At 47.3% G+C, this 24933-nt stretch overlaps 1 protein-coding gene across 2 annotated transcripts in view; it reads right to left on the reverse strand.

Moving 5' to 3' along the window:
• Cyfip1 (cytoplasmic FMR1 interacting protein 1) overlaps nucleotides 1-22942 on the reverse strand; it is a 65557-nt gene extending 42615 nt beyond the window's left edge. For both annotated transcript variants that reach the window (XM_042697426.1, XM_042697428.1), the window contains exons 1-6: nucleotides 22835-22942; nucleotides 3432-3554; nucleotides 3263-3352; nucleotides 2501-2578; nucleotides 2156-2257; nucleotides 511-692 (exon numbers count right to left, since the gene is read on the reverse strand). In XM_042697426.1, coding sequence (XP_042553360.1) covers nucleotides 511-692; nucleotides 2156-2257; nucleotides 2501-2578; nucleotides 3263-3352; nucleotides 3432-3548 — 569 coding nt within the window. In that variant the 5' untranslated portion in view covers nucleotides 3549-3554; nucleotides 22835-22942. The remainder of the gene's footprint in view (nucleotides 1-510; nucleotides 693-2155; nucleotides 2258-2500; nucleotides 2579-3262; nucleotides 3353-3431; nucleotides 3555-22834) is intronic.
• Between the last annotated feature and the right edge of the window lie 1991 nt (nucleotides 22943-24933).

Consider the following 24933-nt stretch of genomic DNA (forward strand, 5'->3'; position numbering starts at 1 on the left):
TCTGAAGAGCACACAGCAATCCTGCCCCAGTTTGGTGAAGAATCTGCCTGCCTCCTGGCCCATCTGTTGTCAAAGCCAAGAACTTGTAGTCTAACGAGCAAGTTCTGCATTTGGTTTTGGTTTTGCTGGTCCTGAGGCTTGAACTCTAGGCCTGGGCACTGTCCCTGAACTTCTTTTGCTCAAGGTAAGAGCACTACTGCTTGAGCCACAGCACCACTTCTGGCTTTTTTCAGTAGTTTCTTGGAGACAAGATTCTCACCAAGTTTCCTGCCCAGGCTGGCTTGTGATCCTCAGATCTCAGCCTCCTGAGTAGCTAAGATTACAGGCGTGAGCCACCGGCACCCGGCCGGGTCTGCATTTTGTCCACATCCATCTCCTCGTGGAAGGGTGCATGTAACACAGTCCCATGATTGACAAATAACTGCTGTCACCAGGGGCGGTGATTTTAGCCCAAGGCTGAACCGCACCTCCTCTGGGTGGGTCTGCAGCCTGTGTAGGGTAGGAACTCACCTCTTATAGGCTGAATGGTCGTTTTTCACGCTGCACTTCATGTTCTTCAGCTCATCCAACACAGCGAACATGTTGATGAATTTGCCCAGAGTGATCAGGTAGGCTTCTGACACAAAGTCCTTCCTCCTCTCCGCATGGCACAGACGCCTAACCTCCCCACAGAAGCGCTCGATGGCATTTCTCTGAGCAGAAGAAAGGGGAAGCCAGAAGGTACACCATCAGTGGTACATGAAATCCGTAGCCTGCTTCCAGCACAACCTGCATTCACCGTCATTCATTGATAAAATACCAACCCTGCCAAGCACCCATGGCTCACACCTGTAATCTTTATTACTCAGGAGACTAAAGATCTGAGGATCACAATTCAAAGCCAGGCTGGGCTGGAAAGTCCAAGAGATTCTTGTTTCCAACTAAGCAGCAAAAAGTCAGAAGTAGAGGTGTGGCCCCAGTGGTAGAGCACCAACCTTGATTGAAAAAAGCTGAGGGACAACAACCAGGTCCTGAGTTCAAGCCCCAGTACTGACCAGAAACAAAATTCCACCCCACTAAGGCTCTAGGGCTGTCTTACAACTCAGGAGACTCTTGTCTATAAAGCAATTTCCAGGCATTTGCTCCGTAACAACCATTATTTTGTATGTAATCAACTATGTCCCTAAAGTGACAGACTTTTACAAATTTGCTGATTACTCAGCAAAACTGTGCTAGGTGCCGGTGGCTCACACCTGTAATCCTAGCTACTCAGGAAGCTGGGTATGAAGGAATGTAGTTCAAAGCCAGCTTGGAAAAAAAAGCCAGTGAGATTTTTTATCTCAACCACCAAAGAGCCAATGCGGCTGCCAGGAGCACAAAAGCCAAGTGAGCGTAAGGCTCAGAGGTCAAGCCCCAACACCGACACAAAACCAAACGCTAAGATATATGGAGGTTGTAACTTTCAGATGTGGAAAAGTGAGGGAGATTTTTCTCTTGCCAATTTTGAAAATAGTTCTGTTTTCTCCTTTTAAAGGAAAACTAACAATTAAAAATCTTTAGACAATTTCAAATGTCTTCTTTGCAGAACTAGTAAGTCCCTTCCACAGACACTTTTCCTCCCCAAAGGTTCAAAGGAGACCCCGGTCACCAGGAAAGACCGAGAATCAAAAAACCCACCACCAGCCAGGCACCAGTGGCTCACACCTGTAATCCTAACTACTCTGGAGGCTGACATCTGAGGATTGTGGTTCGAAGCCAGCCTGGGGAAAGAAAGTCTGTGCGATTCTCATCTCCAATTAACTGCCAAAAAAAGAGTTGGAAGTGGAGCTGTGGCTCAAGTGGTAGAAAGCTAACTTTGAGTGAAAAAGCTTAGGGACAGCACCCAGGCCCTGAGTTCAAGCCGCAGGGCTGGCACAAAAGTGAAAAACAAAAACACTGAAAATACCAGATCCACATTATGCTTGGGTTTGGCAGGAAACAGGCTTCTTTGGAGGAAATAAGGAAATAAGTATTCGCTCTCAAGTCAGAAGAAGTGTTTCCTCTAAATGGCTGAGTAAAGCTGAGACCCCGGATGGCTTTAGTCTCTTCCCCTCTACCACCATGTGGCTGCTCTAACTATACATTCTCTGTTCCCACTCCCTGACACTGAACTCCTCCAGTTACTTTGCTGTCTTACCTGGAAGTACATAAAATTCATCAGTTTTGTGACCTCCGGCTCCAAAACTTCTACAGTTTTCTCATATATTTCCACTCTATTAGGCTGTTCATTACATTTCACCTGGGAAGAGGGGAATACAAAAACCACTGAGACTTCACTCCAGGTGAAACTAACTCGTTTACTGAAGCTGGGCTTCCCACTGGCTGGGCTGAGGGAAAGTGAGGGTGTGGCCTATTGGGTGGGGGTGTGGCCTGGAAGAGACCAGGGGTGTGGCCTAGTGAGGCTGGGAGTATGGCCTAGCAGAGATGGGGGTGTGGCCTGTGGGGATGGAGGCAGGATTGGCAGCAATGGTGTACAGGGCACCTGAGGGATAGCCCGGGAGCAGCTCCTCCAGGTATACAACATGACAGCGTATTCTTGGCCTTCTTCCAGCATCTCATTCTGCAGGACACACAGAGGGGGGGAAAAAGGCAGGTAGGTGAACAGGAAAATAGGAGATGCCAAATTGCTGAAATCTAGACAAAGTGCCAAAAGCCATACTAATGCTCCCTTTAGGAAACCTAAAGGGACAAGAGACAGACTACTAAAAGGCTGATGGTGATGTGGGAACAGGCCCACCTTGAGCACCACCACCACCACCACCACACCCCCCCCCCCCCCCCCCCCAGACACCAGCCACAGCTTTTGCAGAGTGGAGAGGGGTGTGAATAACACTTAGCAATCTCTGAGCAGGCCAGATAGCTCTGCCACTACAGGTACTATGTCTAAGCTCCACTCATGCTTAAACTATAAGACCTGAGACTGAGGACACAGGACTCAGAGTAAAGAACCTACCCAATCCAGAATAAAGAACATGGGAAGCCGGGTGCCTGTAATCTCAATTCCTTAAGGAGGTTGAAATCTGAGGATCACAGTTTGAAACCAGCAGGGGCAGGGAAGTCCTTACAATTCTCATCTCCAATTAACCACACAAAGCCAGAAGGGGTGCTGTGGCTCAAGTGGTAGAGTGCTAATTTTAGGCAGAAAAGGCTAAGGGATAGCCCTCAGGCTCTCAATTCAAACACTTGTACTGGCACATACACAAAAAAAAACTTTTAAAAAACTTAAAAAATGGAGTTACATTACCATGCTCGAGTGCACAGTGGCTTGTTCAATGTATCTTGCGATGCCAGTGACAAATGCATTTCTGTCTTCAAAGTTGGTGTTGAAATTTGGCTAAAGGGAAGAGAAAATAGATGATCACATAAAGCTCAGGGCCACTCGCTGTAGGCCCCACACCTGTTCAAGGCCCCACCTGGTAGAGCAGCGAGGATGGTGGGGGCTCGATGCACGGCTGCTGGTCCGGCAGAGGCAGCTCCTCCAGGAGGTCCACGTTGGAAAGTGCATCCTCCAGGGTCACCTGGGCAGCCATCCTGGACTAGAACAAAATTCACAGTCCCCTCTTCAGCTGCACTGCGGACTGAGAGGCCAGGCTACGTGGACCATAGATAGGGCGGTCACAGGTAGGAGTGCGGCGTGCAGGGTGAGCCAGGAGATGGGTAGTATCAAGGGAGAGAAAGCACTTAATCGGCTCTGATCCTGAACTGGACTTGGGTGGCAGTGCTGAGCCCGAATGGGAACCCCAGGGCTGAATCTCTTCCTAATTCCAGGCTGCAGACAACAAAGGTGATGTGGACCAAACCAGGTGCCACTGGTGATGCCTGTAATCCAAGCTACCCAGGAGACTGGTTCAAAGCTAGCCTGGGCAGAAAAGACAGAGATTCTTAACTCCAATAATCAGCCAAATGGCAGAAAAGGAGGTGTGGCTACAGCCTTGAGTGAGAAAGATCAGGGAGAGTTCTCTGGTCCTGCATTTGAGCCCTAATACTGTCTCTGGTCTCTGTCTCTGTCTCTGTCTCTCTCTCTCACACACACACACAAACAAAAACACAAAGGTAGAGTGGAAGTTCAAGGCTAGATGGGGTAAGAACCTTGGGTATGCTGTCCTTGGGGCCCCTGTAGGGTCAAAATTGTCTCCCAAACTGCAGAACTGAAAAGAGAAGGCCCAGGCACGTGGGAAGTCCCTAGTTGCAGCATGGGGAGGAAGGGTAAGCCCACACAACTGCGCGTGAACTTCCAACTCATCCTCAAACAACACAGATGCGATTTGATCTTCACATCTCTGCGACCAAAGATCTCACACAGCCACGGGGTGACACAGAGCAAGGCAGATCCACACGGCACTGCAGAAGCTGTGCAAATGGAACTAATGCTGAGCCATAACCTGCAGAATGAAGCCGAAGTCCAACCAGATTGTTTGTTCTTTATAAATAAAAAAAAAATATCAGCGAGGGCCAGGTGCTGGTGGCTCAAGCCTATAATCATGGCTAATCAGAAGGCTCAAATCTAAGGATTGTGGTTTGAAGCCAACCTGGGTATGAAAGTCCTTGAGACTCTTATCTCCAACTAACCACCCAAAAGGCACAGATGGAGCTGTGGCTCAAAGTAGTAGAGCACTAACATTGAGCAAAAAAGCTCAGGGACAGTTTCCAGGCTCTAAGTTTAAAACCTATGATTAACACACACAACACACACACACATCCCTCAAAATTGTTTTTATTTTAAATGAAAGAAATGCATACCCAACATATCATAGCCCAGCTGCAGAAAACTGAAGCTTAAGGAAAAACAAAAGTTTTGAAAACAGTCAAGGAAAAATTATACATCATAGAGGAGAAAAATCTTTAGGAACAACCATGCATTTCTCCAGAGAAACTAGACGGGCACAGTAGCTCAGCAGCCTGTAATCCTAGCTACAGAGAAGGCTGAGATCCGAGGATCAAGGTTCAAACTCAGGCCAGGCAGGAAAATCCATGAGATTCTAATCACCAATTAAGCACCTAAAGAACCCAGGCCCTGGGTTCAAGTACGAATTCCAACATACACATACACATGCACACATACTCTCTCTCATTCATACACACACACACACACACACACACACACACACACTCACTCTGTCTCTCTCTCTCTCTCTTTCTCTCTCTCTCTCTCTCTCTCAGTGGAATAGTGGACTATGAAAAGTCCTGAGAGCAACCACAAAACACACACACACACACACACACACACACAAAACTACACATAGTATAAAGCAAATAACCTTTAAGAGGTGACTTGTAATCAAATTAAAATGAAATACTATGAAATGATCCAATAGTCTAAAAACAGGCAGAAAAGGAGCTAATGGTATAACTCAGTGGTACACTGTATGCTTAGCATATTCCTGGAACTAATCTTCAGTACGGCTCCCCTTCAAAAAGTGAGAAGAAGAAACAGAGCAAGAACCAAATAACAAGACATAGAATTAGCCAGGCGCCGGTGGCTCAAGCCTGAGTTCCTAGCTACTCAGGATGAGATCTGAGGATCATGGTTCAGAGCCAGCCTGGGCAGAAAAGTCCACGAGACTCTTATTTCCAATAAACTACTCAGAAAAAAGCAAGAAGTGGCACTACAGCTCAAGTGGTAAGAGTGCTGGCCTTGAGTACAAAGAAGCTCAGAGACAGTGCCCAGGCCCTGAGTTTAAGCCCACAGACATGCACATATCCAGCCTGGAACATCATCAGAGCAGGCTAGCACATGATTGAACACAGCAGAAAAGGAGGCTATCTATGGTGAGTGCACTGTAGGACGATCTTGTCTGGAAGCCAAGAGTGAAGATATAGGGAAGGCAACTCTAAGGACAACTGGATCTCAGATTTCCAGCCCCGGCAAACTGAAAAAAAACAAACTGATTTCTGCCCCATCTCTGGTACTCTGTTAGGGGAGCTCTCACACACTAACATGGATTCAAGAAGAGACTGAGTGGAATCGCCAGATAGGGCTGCATGTCCTTTCACGAGCGGACGGACGGGTGACCACCCACAATAGCTGAGATTTTGTCCATCATGAACACTCTGTGCTCCATGCAGAAAAGGCATTCTGCCAGAGCCAGAAACTGGCAGCCGGTGCCAGTCGGACCTGCTCAAGCGTGGGTTGTAAAGCTGGCAGGGGCCAGCCTTCCCAGTGAATCCACTCAACACAGAAAACACGCTCCTGTGGCCAAGTTAGAAAAATGAATTTAAATAAGCCACGGGGGGAGCCGCCGGATGCTAATGGCTAAGAAACTGAGTCATGTGGACCAAAGGAGAGAGAGAAGGCAGAGACCTCAACAGACCAGAGTCGGCTTTAATCATTACTGCACTGAGCAGGGTTGGAGAAACAAGGGGCGGTGTGTGTGTGTGTGTGTGTGTGTGTGTTTATACATGTGAGGGTGAAAGATGCAGACCATTTCATGTCCTTGTGGTGGTGGCAGATGGTACACTTTCAGATAAGGCCAGGGGTGAAGTTGTGCTGAGAACAATTCAAGGACATGGATAAGATTTTGTGGGGTAAGTGCTTCAGGCAGGGCCCCTGGGGGTGGGCAGTGGACCACAGGAGCAACATGGGAATTATGAGAAAAAAGCAGATTCACATCCCTGGTGGCTCTTGCTTGTAATCCTAGGTGCTTGGGAGACTGAGCTCTGAAGATGGAGGTTCAAAGCCAGCCTGGGAAGGAAAAGTCTGTGAGATTCTTATCTCCAGTTAAGCAGCAAAAAGGTGGAAGAAGAGCTCCGGCTCAAGTGGTAGAATGCCAGCCTTGCAAAACACAAAACAAAACAAAACAAAAACTAAGCAAGAACATGAGGCTCTGAATTTAATTCTCTGTAACAACACATGCACCAAAAAAAGTGACATGATTTCTACAAAACCTAATAGTGTACTTGACTCGGGTACTTTTAATTTCTCTGTACATCACCACTATAATAATAAAGTAAAAAAATAACCTAATGGTCATCATATAATGTTTAAAAAAAAAAAAAAAGGTACCAGAACAACTTTTTCTGTGCCTATACTAAAGCCTGAACGCAAAGCCTGGATGTTGTCCCTTAGCTTTTTTTACCCATGGCTGGTTCTCTACAATATGAGCCACACCTTTACGCCTAGCTTTTTGCTAGCTAATTGGAAATAAGAGTTTCACGGACTTCCTACCTGGGTTGGCTCTGAAGCATGATCTTTAGATCTCAGCCTCCCAAATTGCTAGGACTATAGGCATGAGAGAACTTGTTTCTTTTCTTTTCTTTTTTTTTTTTAAAAACAAAATGAATGACTTGGTCATTCTTCCTGTCTCTGGGCCATACGAAGCAGAAGGATGACTAAAGGCATAAGCTGTCATGTTCAGCTAAGAACAGACAATGTGTTCTTGCATAACTTAACAGTCTCACAAAAGAAAAAAAGAACACTTGGACTGCAAAGAACTAATGGAAATTGAGTTGCAAGACCAATAACACTCAACCTTGTGACAGGGGTGGTAAGAGATTAAAAAAAGGGGCGGAAAAAAACTAAAATGTGTCAAAGTGTGAACCCATTACTTCAGTAAGTTCACATCACTAGGAAGATAGAAGCTTCCTCAGCAGAAAAGCAGCCATGGAGACAAGACAAAGCAAAGGATCAGGCAAGACAGGCACCTTTAAAAACAGGCATGGGAGCCAGGGGGCTGGTAGCTCATGCCTGTAATCCTAGAGGCTGAGATCTGAGGACCACAATTTGAAGCCAGTCTGGGCAGGAAAGACTGTGAGATTCTTAGCTCCAAGTAATCACCAGAAAACCAGAACTGGAGCTGTGGCTCAAGGTGGTACAGCGCTAGTCTTGAGCAAAGAAGCTCAGGGATAGTACCCATAAGCTCAAGCCCCATGACAACCAAAAAAGCAAAAAACAAAAAGCAGGCATTGCAGGTCAGCCTCAATGCCTATGTAAGAGCGGTCCCCACAAATTCCTGTTGCTTAGTGACCTGCTCTGATATCGCAGAGCAATGCACATTTGCAGTGATACTGGTATAAACTTACTATGCGACCAGGTGTATAAATGTATATGGATAACATATATAACTTTGTATAGAACACAACTTGATAATGACTTGCCACTGGTGTATAAATATAGTATACCTTACCTTTTATCATTGTTTCTAAATATACTATTTATCAGAAATAAAGAGCTCAGCACTGGTGGCTCTGGCTTGGAATCTTAGCTATTCAGGAGGCTGAGATATGAGGATCACAGTTCGAAGGCAGCCTGAGCAAAAGTCCACAACCACCCAAAGTGCCAAAAGTGGAGGTGTGGCTCAAGTGGTAAGAGTACTAGCCTGGAGCAAAAAAAGCCAAATGAGAGTGTGAGGTTCTGAGTTTAAGCCCCAGTACCAGCACAAAGTAAGAAACAAAAGCATCCAGCACTTGAGAAGCTGAAATAAGAGGACTGAAAGTTTGAAGCCAGCCTGGTCTGAAGGCCAGAGCCTATTTAAAAAAAACCCCACAAAACCCAAATATAAAACAAACCCTTCCTAAAACCCCAACCTTCATTAAAACAGTGTGCAATATTAAGCCAGCAATACCCATATCGTCTAATGTTTACTGTGTCTGTGCTTTGATTATACCAAGAGGCCACACTGAGTGACTGACCTATCACCCTGTGATGTTCACGTAACAACAACTAAGCCTGCTGACCCAGTTCTTAAGCTGTGTTTTGTTTTGTTTTTGCCAGTCATGGAGTCTGAACTCAGGTCCTGGGTGCTGTCCCTGAGCTTTTTCACTCAAGGTTAGCACTCTACCATTTTGAGCCACAGCCCCACTTCTAGTGGTTACTTGAGAATAAAAGTCTCACAGATTTTCTTACCAGGGCTGGCTTTGAACTGCAATCCTCAGCTCTCAGCCACCTAGGTAGTGAGGATTACAGGTGTGAGCCACCAGCACTGGCTTAAGCTGTGTTCTTCTTTTTAAGCAATATATAACTGTATTAACAAACTAGGTACATGTCTATTAATAAATGGTAAGGCTTCCATGGACCAGAAACCAGATGAAAGAAAATCAGGACTGTCTACCTTGGCTCACAAAGAAATCTAGATAACCCTAAGCCCTGGAAGGACAGGCAGGGGATAGCTGCTGTGTGGAGGACTTTTTCTTTTTTTTTTGTCAGTCATGGGGCTTACCCTCTGGGCCTGGGCACAGTTCTTTAGCTCAAGGCGAGCGCTAGACCACTTGAGCCACAGCACTATTTCTGGTTTTCTGGTGGTTCATTGGAGATAAGAGTCTCTCGGACTTTCCTGCCTGGGCTGGCTTTGAAGTACGATCCTCAGATCTCAGCCTCCTGAGTAGCTAGGATGACAGGTGTGAGCCACCAGCTCCTGGCTTTGGGGGGGAGGCTTTAAAGGCCCAGAGGCACCTGCCTTGAGGAAGGCAGAGGCACAAAGATGCCAACATAGAACAAGCAGTTGGGGAACAAAGGATTAGGAACATGAGTGCTCACCCAGATAAACAGGGCAAGTACTAATGAAGGAAGCGCCAACACTGCGCCTGCCTGCTATAGCACAGGGGCTAGAGGGGGTGATATTTAAGAACGTGCTAGTGAGTCTTTTCACAGGGAACAGAAAGAAGTCGTCTTTCTAGCTGCTAAAATAGAAACTGCCAGGGCAGCTTAACAGCAAGGTTGCAAAATGCCAAGTGAACCCATAACTCTGGAAAAAGCAGAACAAGAAGCGAAGGCGTTTGTGCCCAGTTCAGGCATCTGTGTCTACGGTACACCAGCTGCTCTTAGGCTGGCTGCTAGCCGACCAGCAAACCATATTTTGCTAGAAAGAAGGTCTTCCTAACATTTTCAAACTAGTGGCTTTTTTTTTTTTTTAATTTAGCCGGAAGCTGATGGCTCACACCTGTCATCCTATCTACTCAGGAGACTGAGATCTGAGGATTGCAGTTCAAAGCCAGCCTGGGCAGGAAAGTCGGTAAGACTCTCATCTCCAATGAAGCACCAGAAAACAGCAAGTGGCGCTGTGGCTCAAAGTGGTAGAGCACTAGCCTTGAGCAAAAGAGCTCAGGGACAGAGCCTGTGCACTGAGTTCAAGCCCCAAGACTGACCAAAAAAACAAAAAACAGGTTTGCTTGCCTATAATTTATGCAGCATGACCAAGCAAAGATAATAACTCTGAAAAGCACAAGGGGACTGAACTGATGTTCTTCCTCTTTTGCATGCAAATAGCAGCCTTCTTAGAAAAGTAGGAACTTCCAGTATTTTTGTCTGTTCGAATGTAAAAATAAAATCATCTCAGATGCATATTTTATTGAATTGTTCTTTTCTCTCCCACTTGTTAAAATATCCTAGCAGGGAACTGAAGGCAGATTCACTTACACAGGAGTTACCAGCTGCCCTGCTCGGATGAGGTGGCTAGCTACTGTGATTGACTGGGGGAAAAAAAAGTTTATAGCTAAAATCAAATAACAAGCTGGGCACCAGTGGCTAATGCCTATAATCGTAGCTGCTCAGGAGGGTGAGATATGAGGACTACAGTCTGAAGCTCCTGTGCAGGAAAGTCTGTGAGAAACCCACCTCCAGTTAATCAGCAAAGAACCAAAAGTAGAGCTGTATGCAGCTCAAGTGGTAGAGTACTAGCCTTGAGCACAAAAGTTCATGGACAGTGCCTAGGCCCTGAGTTCAAGCCCCAGTACCAACTCATATAAATACATACACACAAAATCAAATAACATCTTCTAACTCAACTCTACTACTCAGGAATTTCTCCCATAGACTCCTGGTAGCACTGAGGTTTGAACTCAGGGCCCCGCATTTGCTGGCCCCAAAACACCACCAGCAAAAGTTTTCACTGTGCAAAGTACAACCCTGATCATGTTATTTTCTTGCTCCCATTTACAATAATTTGACCCATAGCTGTGTTTTCCCAGCCATGATTCATGGAACCCCAGGCTACCTTCAGGCAAGTAATTGCAGTTCTATTATCTTTTTTTTTTTTTAATGGAAACTGATCCAGGGGCTTGAACTAGGGGCTTTTTGTTGTTGTTTTGGTGATTATTCAGAAATAAGATTCTCACAGACTTTCCTGCCTAGTTGGGCTTCAAACTTTGATCCTCACATCTCAGCCTCCTGTGCTACCATTACAGACAGTTGTGAACCACCAGCACACCACTAACTGAATTTCTTTTATGGTCACTGAGCTTAAATATTTCCTATAATCAGTTTGTTTCTTCTTCTTCCTTTGTGACTTGCTAGTTTTTCTTGTTTACTGGCAATCCTCTGCAATCACAGACAGTTTCTTTCTTAGGCAGGCACTATATAAATGATATGAAAGACATTTTGCTTTTTTATTTCACTTGTTTTCTTTCTTGAAATCTGAGTTTTACCTTTTTATTTTTTTGGTGTTGAGGGCTAAACCTGAGGACTACCGCGAAGTTTTACATTTGTAGCATGTCACTTTTCAGTATTTCCTCCTGGAATTTCCTCTTTTACTTCTAAATTTACCAAGTGGGAAGAATTCTACCAGTCCTGGCCCCAGGCCCAGGGAAGGAAATCATCACTAATCAGGTCACTGTTGCTAACACAAGTCAAAGAACCACCCACATGAGAAACAGTATCCAGGCAGCACGTAATCCCAGAGAAATTACTGAGACCCATATAAAGTTCAATAAACTGATTTTTTGGTCATTTTTTTTCTTTTAAATAGAATCTTGTGAGGCTCTGGTGGTTCATAGGTATAATCCTAGCTATTCAGGAGGCTGAGATCAGTGGACTATGGTTCAAACCCAGCCTGTAAGGAAAAGTCTATGAGACTCTTATAAAAATGCTAGAAGTAGAGCTGTGACTCAAGGGGTAGAGTGCCAGCCTTAAGAGAAAAAGCTAAGGGACAGCACCCAGGCCTTGAGTTCAAGCCCCAGTATTCATAAACAACACTAGACACACACACACACAACACACACACACACACACACACACACACACACACACACACACACACACACCATTACTTATTTGACATGTTGGAAATTCCCCGAGTGGAACCTCTGACCTAGAACTCCAGTCACAATCCTCCTTCCTGTCTTAGCCTCCCAAGAAGCTAGGACCAAGGAATGAAGCCATCCTAGTCTGTCTCCTATACATACATAAGACTTAGCCTTTATTTTATTTTTTGTCGGTTGTGGGGCCTAAACTCTGGACCTGGGCACTGTCCCTCAGCTCTTCAGCTCAAGGCTAGGGCTCTACCACTTGAGCCACAGTGCCACTTCCGGCTTTTTCAGCTTATGTTGTGCTGAGGGCAAGGCAAGCGCTCTACCACTGGGCCAGCTTCCCAGCCCCTTAGCCTTTACAAAATCAGTACCAATGGTCGAATGCATCAAAGAAATGTGACTGATATACACACACACACAAAACAAAATTTTACTAATCCATCAGGAAGAAGAGTAGTGTCATTTTCAGGGAAATGGATAACCCTGGAAATAGTTATATTAAGTAAAGGCTCAGAGAAGACAAAGGATGTATGTTTGTTTTCATATATGGAAACTAGATCTAAATTTAAAATAATATATGCAAACATATTCAGGTCAGATGCACATATTCATAAACATATTAACTGAAGCGTGGTATATGCAGGGGAGAATTCCAGTGGTGTTACTTCTTTGAAAAACTCACAGTTTAATAAAATGAATATCAGGAAGCTGAAACAGGTGTTGCCAGGGCAGAAGGTGAGGCCAGGGGTGGGAGACGGGGGAAGAAAATGGAGAAAGGAAGGGTGGGCAAAGAAAGTCACAATATCCAATGTGCATGTGTGAAAATGGAACTAGGGAAATTGAAATCTCCAAAATAACCAGTAAAAAGGGCTGGAGACATGGCTCAAGTGACAGAGCACCAACCCAGTAATAAAACCCAGCCACTAGCTGGGCATCATCTCATGCTTGTCATCCTAGCTACTCAATAGGCTGAGATCTGAGAATAGTGGTTTGAAGCCAGTCTAGACAGAAAAATCAGTGAGACTCTTTTCTCCCATTAACCATCAAAAAGCTGGAAGTAAAGCTGTGGCTCACAAAAGCATAGAACAGTGCCCAGGTATTGAGTCCAAGACTCGATACTAGCACAAAAAAAGAGGAAGCCTTGGAATGGGAGCTAATCAAATATGGATAGTAGCAACTCTCGCTTGTAACACTAACAGCCACTCAGGAGGCTGAGATCTGAGGATCATGGTTTGAAGCCAGCCTGGGCAACAAAGTCTACGAGTTACTTATTGCCAATTGACCACCAAAAACCTGGAAGTGGAGGTGTGGCTCAAGTGGTAGAGCATCAGGTTTGAGTGTAAAAGCTAAAGGATGTGCACACGTACACACACAGACATGCACATGCACATCCTCATCCATGCAGTGAATCATGAATGTCACTTATAGTGTGCCATCCTGGAAGGATCTAATAAACACAAGGAGAAGGCCACCACACCCACAGGCTGTTAAATACATACACTGAAATCCTGATCCTTTTAAACAGCACTATAAGCCACTGTGCATGTGTTATGATCTGCCTATCAGGCTAGACAATATTCTTTACATAGATAAACACAAACACAGACTGTGGCACATGCTCAGACGAGATAAAGCAGTAGGAAACAACTAAAATAGGAAATGTGGCACTTCCCCAATTCACCTCCACTGTTTTTGTTTAATTTCAGTGGTAGAACTAATAAAAGGCTGAAAAAAGATGAAGGGAGGGTTAGAATTCATAACTTACTTAAACTTTTAAGTCATCTGAAGTGCTTACATGATCACCTCTGGCTTGAGGACCTAGGATGGAGCTTCCTGGGGCTGCTTTCCAGTATCCACAGGCAGAAGACGGTGGATGCCGTGTCCCTCACTGGGGCTACAGTTTCTAAAGGTTGGAGAAGTCTAACCACAAGTAACAGACCACCTGAGAGAACCCAGCTGAGACCACTGGCTGGTGGAGAGACTTAGCACCTTGGTCTTCCTGTAGCAGCACCTGTAGTGGCTTTCCTATCATTCTAGCTTTTCAGGAGGCTAAGATCTGAGGACTGTGGTTCAAAGCAAGCCAGAAAAGGCCATGAGACTCTTTATCTCCAATTACCTGTCAAAAAGCTGAAAGTTGAGCTATGGCTCAAGTGGTAGGGCACCAGCCTTGAGCAAAAAAAACTAAGATAGGGGCTGGGAAGGTGGCTTGGTGGTAGAATGCTTGCCTTGCCTGCATGAAGCCCTGGGTTCGATTCCTAAGCACCAAATAAGCAGAAAAAAGCCAGAAGTGGAGCTGTAGCTCAAGTGGTAGAGTGCTAGCCTTGAGCTGAAGAGCTGAGGGACAGCGCTCAGGCCCAGAGATCAGGCCCCACGACCAGCAAAAAAAAAAAAGCTAAGATACAGCCCTGAGTTTAAGCCCAAGGACTAGTGCACGTGTGAGGGTGCACATGTACACGCGCGAACGCACAGCCATGCGCGCGCACACGCACACACACACACACACACACACACACACAAAGAAGCAGGTACTGTCCACGAAGTACCCTCTCCATCTCTAAACAAAATCACAAAGCTCCTGAAACAGAGATTATTAAGCATACTTTCTAATGTGCAATCATTGCTAACTTTGCAATGTACCTGATACATACAAAGGAAGAGCCCAGGGATACACAGGCCTATCACAAACAGCATACAAGAAAGACCCACTAGACTATGGGATATATCTGTGTACACATTTCCCGAGGCCCTCAGGACTGCCTGCTACCCCTGGCATTCTGGGTAGGGCTGATCCCCAGCCCTACGGACATAATACAACATATCTCCCCCTCTTGCCTGGACCTGAGGCACAATCAGGGCAAGCCAGAGCTCCAGAAGCTTCTCCAATGCCTTTCATAGGATCACAAACAATTGTACACCATTTCTGTAGTAATCCCAAAATATATCACTGAAATCTATGTACACACAACACGCACTCTCTGCCCAGCTGTCCACCTGGCTGGCACAGAAGTGCACGACAGAAAGTTATATCCCAGACTGTAATGGTCTAGGAGCAAGAAAATCGATGGAGGCATGGTTAAAGGTGACAAAGGAGGGCTGGGAAGGTGGCTCAGAGGTAGAGCGCTTGCCTTGCATGCCTGAGGCCCTGAGTTTGATTCCTCAGCACCACATAAGCAAAAAGAAAAAAGCCGTAAGTGGCGCTGTGGATCAAGTGGTAGAGTGCTAGCCTTGAGCTGAAGAGCTGAGGGACAGCGCCCAGGCCCAGAGTTCAGGCCCCACAACCGGACCACCCCCTCCCCCCAAAAAAAAGAGATGACAATGGAGTTTTTGTTTGTTTGTTTTTTATTGGTCATGGGGCTTGAACTCTGGGCCTGGGTGCTGTTCCTGCACTCTTCAGCTCGAGCACTCTACCTCCTGAACCACAACTCCACTTCTGGTTTTTTACTGGTTTATTGGAGATCAGAGTCTCACAGACTTTTCTGCCCAGGCTGGCTTTGAACCATGATCCTCAGCTCTCAGTCTCCGGAGTGGCTAGGATTACAGACGTGAGCCACTGGCGCCCAGCTCTGCAAAGGGTTACCTCAGAACTAGGAGCAGCTGCAACCTCCAAGGGGGCAAGTTTGTTTTTGTTTTTCCCTTTTTCCTCCTTCCTACAGGCCTCTCTGCTCTCCGCAGGCCTCACCACTCTCCGCAGGCCTCACCGCTCCCCGCAGGCCTCTCTGCTCTCCGCAGGCCTCTCTGCTCTCCGCAGGCCTCACCGCTCTCCGCAGGCCTCACCGCTCTCCGCAGGCCTCTCTGCTCTCCGTAGGCCTCTCTGCTCCCTGCAGGCCTCTCTGCTCTCCGCAGGCCTCTCCGCTCTCCGCAGGCCTCACCGCTCTCCGCAGGCCTCTCTGCTCTCCGCAGGCCTCTCCGCTCTCCGCAGGCCTCTCCGCTCTCCGCAGGCCTCTCTGCTCTCCGCAGGCCTCTCTGCTCTCCGCAGGCCTCACGGCTCTCCGCAGGCCTCTCTGCTCTCCGCAGGCCTCTCTGCTCTCCGCAGGCCTCACGGCTCCCTGCAGGCCTCTCTGCTCTCCGCAGGCCTCTCTGCTCTCCGCAGGCCTCACCGCTCTCCGCAGGCCTCTCTGCTCTCCGCAGGCCTCACCGCTCTCCGCAGGCCTCACCGCTCTCCGCAGGCCTCTCTGCTCTCCGCAGGCCTCTCTGCTCTCTGCAGGCCTCATGGCTCCCTGCAGGCCTCTCTGCTCTCCGCAGGCCTCACCGCTCTCCGCAGGCCTCACGGCTCTCCAAAGGCCTCACCGCTTTCTGCAGGTTTCTAGGCTCTCTGCGGGCCTCTCCGCCAGCCTGGGTTCTCCTCAGGCCACCCCTGGGTCTCCGGAGCCTCAAGCCTGAGGAGAGCCTAGGCCTTGCTCCACTCCAGGAGGCCAGCCTATCTCTGTCCCTGTCTCTCTCTCTCTCTCTCTCCCTCCCTGTAGCCCCCTACCTCTCTATATCCGGTGGCCCACCCCCAAATCAGCCCACCAGCTGATCCCTTTGATGCCCTGGGCTGGCTTTGAACTGAGATCTCAGCCTCCTGAGTAGGATTACAGGCCTGAGTCACCAACCAGCATCTAGAAGTAGTTTTTGTTTAAACTCCAGTCCACATGTTGCTATGAAGGTAATTTTGAGATTAAAAATAAATATTTAAGTCAGTAAATTTTTAGTAATAACACATCACTCAATAACTCAGCCAAATTTCATCCAATGAGTTAAAGGTCTTAAGAGAAAAACAATTGAAGTTCACCAAAACAGGGAATTTTGCCTTCCCACAATCTTGTCTTGAGAGGTGACATTGAACTCTTCCCTGGGGCTGTGTTCTGTTGGCCTATTTTGAAAAATTTGGACTTGCCAGCCTTCACAATAGTGTGAATCAATTCCTTAAAATAAATTTCTCTTCCCACCACCCCCTATTTGTTCTGTTTCTCTAGAAAATCTTAATAACACTGCTACCACCCCCAGTCCCCTGCCATGAAAGCCAACAAGAAAAACAACCTTTGTGAACAAAAACCTTTCAGTGTGATCCACAGGAGAGAAACAAAGGAGACTCTAGATTGCTTATGAAATTCATATGCACAAGTACAATCAATCACCTTTGGGAAAGCTGAGCAGGTAGGATTGGTGAAAGCAAAAGAAAATGCCTCAAAAATGGAAACCTGGCCAAGTACTCATGCCTGTAATCCTAGCTACTCAAGAGGCTGAGATCTGAGGATCATGGTTTGAAGCCAGCCTAGGCAGGAAAGTCCTTGAGACCTTGATTTCTAATAAACTACTCAAAAAAAAAAAAAAAAAAAAAGCAGGAAGTGTCAGTGTGACTCAAGTAGAGTGCTAGCCTTGAGCAAAAAGCAGCTTAGGGACAGTGTCAAACCAGGAGTTCAAGACTCAGGATAGCAGGGGGAAAAAAAGGGAAAACTTGGGGCTAAGGTATAGTTCAATGCTATAGCACATGACTAGGATGGGAGCTTTATGTTATTTTTGTGTGTGCTAGGGTTTGATCTCAGGGCCTGCCTTGTGCTGAGCTACTATCTGAGGCACACCTCCACTTCCAGCTTTTAGCTGATTAACTGGAGATAAGTCTCAGGGATTTGTCTGCCCAACTGGCTTCTAACCACAATCCTCAGACCTCAGCTTCCTGAGTAGCTGAGATTACAAGCATGAGCCACCAGTGGCCAGCTTCCTATCTTTGATTCTTAACCATACACATACACAGTTGAGTAAATCAAGTATCATGTATCAGATAGATTCTCAAATCACTTCTGACTTGGGGCTATGTGGCCCTGAGATGCAGAGTATCTCCTCCAGTCCTGGGGCTTGAACTCAGGGTCTGGGCACTGTCACTGAGCTTCTTTTTTTTGGGGGGGGGGGTGGTGTCCAGTCGTGGGGCCTGAACTCTGGGCCTAGGCACTGTCCCTCAGCTCTTCAGCTCAAGGCTAGCACTCTACCACTTGAGCCACAACACTACTTCCGGCTTTTATTTCTTTTTGCTTATGTGGTGCTGAGGAGTCAAACCCAGGGCCTCATGCATGCAAGGCAAGTGCTCTACCACTGAGCCACCTTCCCAGCCCTCACTGAGCTTCTTTTGCTCAAGGCTAGCACTCTCCCACTTGAGCCAAAGTGCCATTTCTGGCTTTTTGTGTTTATATGGTACCAAGGAATTAAACCCAGGGCTTCATGTATGCTAGGCAAGCACTCTACCACTAAGCCATGTTCCAAGCCCCTTCTCCTGTGAGTCTTCAAGGAGAAGTCCACACTTAGCCCCACTGTCCTGGTTAGGACAAGGACACAGGAGTTCTGCATTGGAACCCATGGTTTCCTGAGCATCAATTTTTCTCCCCCATGGAACAAAATCTCTCAATGTGTTTGGGAAGGGCAAGCCAGGCTAATAGAGTACCTGAGATAGAAACACAAGTCACAAATATTCTGGTTTTAAGGTAACAGTAGCTACCACAAAACATTTGTCTTATTCACAACAGAAAAAAATTCTGGAAGCCACAAGTCAATGCCCACTGTTGCTGTCTCCAGAGGCACATATGAAAACACAGTCATAATAAAGTTGTGTGAGGAGCAACCAATCACTAAGATGAACAACTTCTGTTTTATGTCACATGGGTACAACAGGCTTCAAACTCTCACAGAAGGAAAAACAAAACAAAACTCATTTCTGTGAGATCATGTTCAAAGAAACCTTTAGTGGCCACACACCAGTGGCTCATGCCTGATGCCTGTAATCCTAGCTACTCAGGAAGCTGAGATCTGAGGGTTGCAGTTGGAAGCCAGGGCAGGAAAGTTTGTGAGACTCTCATCTTTAATCAACCAACCAAAAGCTGGAAATGGAGCTGTGACTTAAAGGATAGAATGACAGCTTTGAGCTAAAAAGTGAAGGGATAATGTCCAGGCCCTGAGTTCAAGCTCCAGTACTGGCACTGAAAATAGAGGCCTTTAATACAAATAATCCACATCAATGCAAATCTCTCCCCAGAATGCTCAGCAGTACTCCTATTATAGACCCCTAAATCAGGCGAGAAGCACTTGGCTATCTGTTCTCCAAACAGGATGACAGAGGAGAAGAAACTGCAAAATGGCAGGTATGAGTCCTACTATATAACTATTTACATTTGATGTAAATAGACAAGACACTCACATTGAAAGGCAGAGATTTATGAAATGAATTAAAAAAACAAACAACCCAATCATATGCTGTTAAAAAAACACATTTTAAATTCAAAGACACAAATGCAACAAAACTGAAGAAAGGAAAAAAGTTATATTATGCAAAGAAAAGCCAGAAAAGAGTGAAGGTGACTATTATTAGACAAATATTAAGACAAAACAGACATGAAGACAATAATTATAATGAGAGGTGAAAAGGGGAGACATGAGAAGCAAAAGAGGGGGTGAAATCGATTGGAATACAGTGTTGTAAACATGTGCAGAGATATAATTATGAAATTCCCCTCTACATAACTAACATAAGCTAATAAGAAGAACAGTCCATCAGAGACATAATAATAAACATAAGGCATCAAACAACACAGCCTCATAACACATAGAACTGAAGATAACATGAATATATGCACAAAATACTAAAGATTCCACAAAATTACTGCTAGAGCTATTAAAGGAATTTAGCAAGCCAGGACCTAATGGCTCACATCTGTACTCAGGAAAGCCCAGGAGACTCTTATCTCCAATAAAGCACCAAAAAAGCTGGAAGCAGAGCTATGATTCAAGCGATAGAACATTAGCCTTGAGCAAAAAAAAAAAAAAAAAAAAAAAAGCTCAGGGGCAGTGCCTAGACACTGAGTTCAAGCCTCAAGACACAGATAAAGATACAGACAGACAGACAGACAGACAGACAGACACACACACACACACACACACACACACACACAATCCAAGAAAGTTTCAGGATCTAAAAGCAACATGTTAAAAATAAGTTTGACAGTCCCAGAGCTTCTTTTGTTCAAGGCTATCTCTTTACCACTTGAGCCACAGCTCAGACACCATTTCCGCCTTTTTATGTTTTATGGGTAGTTTATTGGAGATAAGAGTTTCACAGACTTTCCTGCCTGGGGTGGCTTTAAACTGAAATCCTCAAATCTCAAACTCCAGAATAGCTAGGATTATAGGCATGAGCCACTGATACCTGGCTGTATTTCTATTCTTAACAATGAATAATTTGAAATCAAAATTAAAAATTCATGATAGTATCACAAAGGAAAAAAAATAAACCAAAGAAATTAAACCTTGCAAACTAAAAATCACAATATACTCTTGAAATAAATAGAAGATGCGAGTGGGAAACACACACCATCTTCATGAAAATATCATATCATTGACAACCCAACCCAATCCATGACAACTGAATTTTCAATGATTTTGTCATGACCCATTATCACGAAGTGTCTCTCTACTTACACGATTCTTTTTGTTTCTTTCATCATCCTGTAGCTTAGGGCATACAGATCCTATATGTATTTCATTCCATTTTTACTCAGTTGGTTTTCACCTATTAGAATTCATTTTTGTTTGTTCTACTTTTGAATTGTGTATTGCTGGCATAGTAGCAAGATTTTCTCTTATCTATAACAAAAGAACAAAGATTGGACTTCATCAAACTAAAGACTCTTGGTCTATCCAAGAACTCTATCAGGAAACAATGTGACCAGGCTGGTTAACGGTGGTACATATCTGTAACCCAGGTTCTTGCGAGGCTGATGCCGGAGGAATGTGAATTCCAGGGAAGCCTGAGATTCGTAACAGGACTCTGTCCCAAATGAGTGTGAACAGATTAACTCCTAAAATGGCCAAAAATATTTTCCTGTCAACTATCCAATCAAGGATTGCTATCCAAAATATGTAAAGCAGTCCTAAATCAGTAATGGTGGTGCCTATCTGTAAGCGCAGCGCTTAGGAGGCTGAGGCTCTGGTGGCTCACAGCTGTCATCCTAGCAACTCAGGAGGCTGAGATCTGAGGATAGAGGTTCAAAGTCAGCCCTGTCAGTGAGGTTGAAGAGATTCTGATCTTCAATTAAGCCTCAAAAAAAGCCAGAAGTGGAGCTGTGTCTCAAGTGGTAGAGTGCTAGCATTGAGCTAAAAAGCTCAGGGACAATGCACAGGCCCTGAGTTCACGCTTTTGGACTTGGCACACACACAAAAAGAACCAACAAAAAAGGTCTTGAGCCGGGTGGCTCAGGCCTGTACTCCTGGCTATTCAGGATGCTGAGATCTGAGGATCTGGGTTTGAAGCCAGAATGAGGACAAAAGTCTGGGAGATTCTTATCTCCATAACCAGCAATAAAACCAGAAATGAAAGTGTGACTGAAGTGGTAGAGTGCCAGACTTGAGTGAAAATACTAAGCAACAGCACAGAGGCCCTGAGTTCAAGTTGTGGTGCGAGCACACGTGCGTGTGCACACACACGCACATGCACACGCACAGACGAGTAGGGTTGATTCGCAAATGCCGATTCAAAACACACATGATCTTCTGGGAAGAACAAAACAGTACTTTGAGGGGATGAGTGGTGGCTAGGAATCACAACCCTTACTGAATAAGTTTCCTATGAGGCATCCGTGTGCATCAGCAAGCACACCGATACAAGCACTGAGGCAGGAAACGTTTTTCCACAACCTCAGCAGTGTTTGAGTGAAGCCCACAGCACAATCTTCCCACTGAAGTCTTACAACACTCACTCATCTGCCGTGGCTCCGGTTGGTTTAAAAGGATGGGTCAGCTCTTCCCAGCTCTGTGCCCGTCACCATTAGCAACTCTGCAGGGAGGGATGAAGGATGCCCGGCTTCTGAGAACTTCTTTGCATCCTGTCCCCAAAGCTGTCCGGCATCGGAGCCACAGCCATAGGTACCACTGCTGTTCCAATGGGGGGGACTATCGGGGTCCAGCTAGACTCAAGGAAAACCACTGGACTCGAGACAAGGGCAAAGCCTGAGGGCGCTTGCCCTCAACTAGTCGAAACAGACAAACCCCCGAGTGTTGGAGCAGATCACCCCGCAACGGCGTTAGCTTAGCAAGCACTGTGCCGCTTAGCCTTCCCAGTGGAGCTGACCACGGCTGGGCGCTTTCTCTGGATGTACATCCTCTTCCTTTACACCCCAATCGCCCATCGCTCTTCTCCCCTGCCCCCTCCTTTTATCATTATGTTTTAAACACCCACGACGCTGTGCAAATCAAGCGCGTGCACTTTAGGCTTAGAACAAACAATTCCGCGCGGCTGTGCGGGGCTGAGCCACGCAGCCCACGTAAACAATCCCGCTCCCGAACAAAAGCCTCCGACTCGGCTCTGCCCCCCGCCCCCGTGACCCCCACCATCTCCGTCCTTCCCTCCGAGGGCGACACAAAGCCCCAGCCGGCCCCAGGCTCCGTGGCCCCACGACGGGAGCGCCTCACTTTTAAACAATAACCCGCAAAGCACACCCGGGCGCCCCTGTTCCTGCCGGGAGCCCTGCCACGTGCTGGAAGTGCGGGACCTGGGGTGTGTGCGGGACGCCCCGGGGAGCCGGGAGTGCGAGTCCGGACAGGAGTTGGGGAACTTGGGGTCCAGGGCCGTGAGGTCCAGGCTGCGCGCGCGCGGCCAGAGCCATCGGGGACTCGGCGACCCCGAGATTCTGGAAGGCGAGGCAGGGATTAGAGGAGAGCGCGCGGCAGCCCGGTGACCCTCCCCCTGCACAGGCCACCGCACCCGGGGCCAAGCCCCACGGGGCGCCCTGGCCAGCCCCAGGCCGGCCCCACCCTCCCCGGCCCGGGCCGGGGGCGGGGGGTATCACTTAAGGGCGATCGGGGACCCGGCGGGGGCCCCCGCAGGGCCCGCCCTTACCCGGGTCCGCGGCGGAGGCTCGGTGGTCCCGGCTGGGCCCTGGGAGTTTTCCTACACCCGAGTGAGTCACTCGGGCGGGCCGGGAATGCGCCAGGAAACACCCGGCCTCCTCCCCTTCCTCCCGGGGCGGCTCTGCCCCTTCCTCCCGGCGCTCCTCCCTCCGCGCGCCGCCCCGCGCTCCTCCCTCCGCCCGGCGGGGCGGGGCCCGCGCGCCGCCCAGGTGACCTCGGCCGGCGGGGGTGCACCCCACCCCGGGCAGCCGGGCGAGGGCGAGGGGCGCCCCACACCGGGCGAGCCCGGCGCGCCGGGCGGTGGGCGGACCGATGGGTGCCGGGACCGCCAGGCGCACACCTGCGCCGCGCCGCGCAGGTGACCCGAGCCCCGGCCGCGCCCGCGGGGAGAGGCCGACCTGGCCGGCGTGGGCACAGCCTCTCACCCGTCACCCACCCCCGGCGCCCCTTCGAGCCCGGGACACACACGTGCCTGGTGCGGGCGGGCTGGGATGACAAAAGGATCCCGGCTCAACCAGCGCCCCCCAGAAACGGCCTCCAGAGGCCGCTCACACCACAGCCCCCCGCACCGAAACGCAGGCGGAACGGGCCGGGGAGCCAGCCCGGGCCCAGCCCTTCCCATCCCAGGTCTCTCTCCATCCCTTTCTTTCCCTTTTCTTCCCTCTCCCCTCTCGGCTCCAGACCTGCCCCGTTCTCAAGCACTACAGTGACAGGACTTGGTATTTTAGGACAACCACAACAGGACGCACTTACCCAGTGACTGCACTCCGGATCAGCCAAAGGATTTTAACTAGGAACTGGGCTCAAGTGGTAGAGCACCAGCCATAAGTGGGAGAAAACCCCAAGCAAAAGCCCAAGGCCTAGTAGAAATAAGCAAACCCAACAGAGAATCTACCAGCTGTCTTATCTGGAAGCTTCTAGTGGTCGCTCCTACAAATTAGGAAGCTAAGAGGCAGCAACCGGGCCCTGAGTACAAGACCTAGTACAAGTACTAGCACTAGATAAATAAATAAATGACTTTAACCGTCACATGAGAAAGTACAGTACTTATAAAATTATATGAATATGTATGTGTATGCATGACACAGTAATTCTCTTCCTAGGAATCTGTTATTTTTTTACACCTTTGCTGTGGTTGTTTTGGTGCCACTCTTGGAGACTGAATGCCCGGCCTGCTCACTGTCCCTGAGCTTCTGTGCTCAAGGCTAGCATACCACTTGAGCCACAGCTCTACTACTGGCTTTTTTGGTGGTTAATTTGGGTAGAAATAAGAGAATCACAGACTTTCATGTCTGGCTTCAAACTGCAATCCTCAGATCTCAGCCTCCTGTGAAGCTAGGATTACAGGTGTGAGTCACTGGTACCCAATTCCCTAGATATGTAAAATCAACGAATGCACAAGACTTAGGAATATTTTTCCTTTCTTATCATACATGTACAAAGGGTTTTCACTGTGACATGGGGCAGATAATGTATCTGATCACATTTACCCTATTACACTTTCTTATCAAACATTTCTTTCCCTTTTATGATCATTTATAATGGAGATGATTACACAGTTTTACACATGCATATGAGCTCTTTTTGCTCAGGGCTAGCATTCTACCACCTGGAGCCACAGCTCCACTTCTGGTTTTCTGGTGGTTAACTGAAGGTAAAATTCTTACAGTCTTTCCAGTCTGGGCTGCCTTTGAACCCTGATTCTCAGATCTCTGCCTCTTGAGTAGCTAGGATTACAGGCATGAATCACCAGTGTCTGGCTCCATTGATAATTTTTATTATCTTATTGTAATAGCAAAAAACTTGTAGTGCACAAATAAGATGGGTAAGCAATGTTTATACAATATATTACTCAGGGGCTAGGAAGGTGGCTCAGTGGTAGAGCTTGCCTTGCATGCTTGAGGCCCTGAGTTCGATTCCTCAGCACCACATAAGCAGGAAAAAAAAGCCGGAAGTGGTGCTGTGGCTCAAGTGGTAGAGTGCTAGCCTTGAGCTGAAGAGCTGAGGGACAGCGCCCAGGCCCCCATGACCAGACCCCCCCCAAAAAAAATATATATATATTAGTGAATTAAAAAAAAATAATGTGCC

Source organism: Dipodomys spectabilis, unplaced genomic scaffold, assembly GCF_019054845.1.
Source record: "Dipodomys spectabilis isolate Male_0828 unplaced genomic scaffold, ASM1905484v1 ptg000219l, whole genome shotgun sequence".
NCBI classification, from domain to species: Eukaryota; Metazoa; Chordata; class Mammalia; order Rodentia; family Heteromyidae; genus Dipodomys; species Dipodomys spectabilis.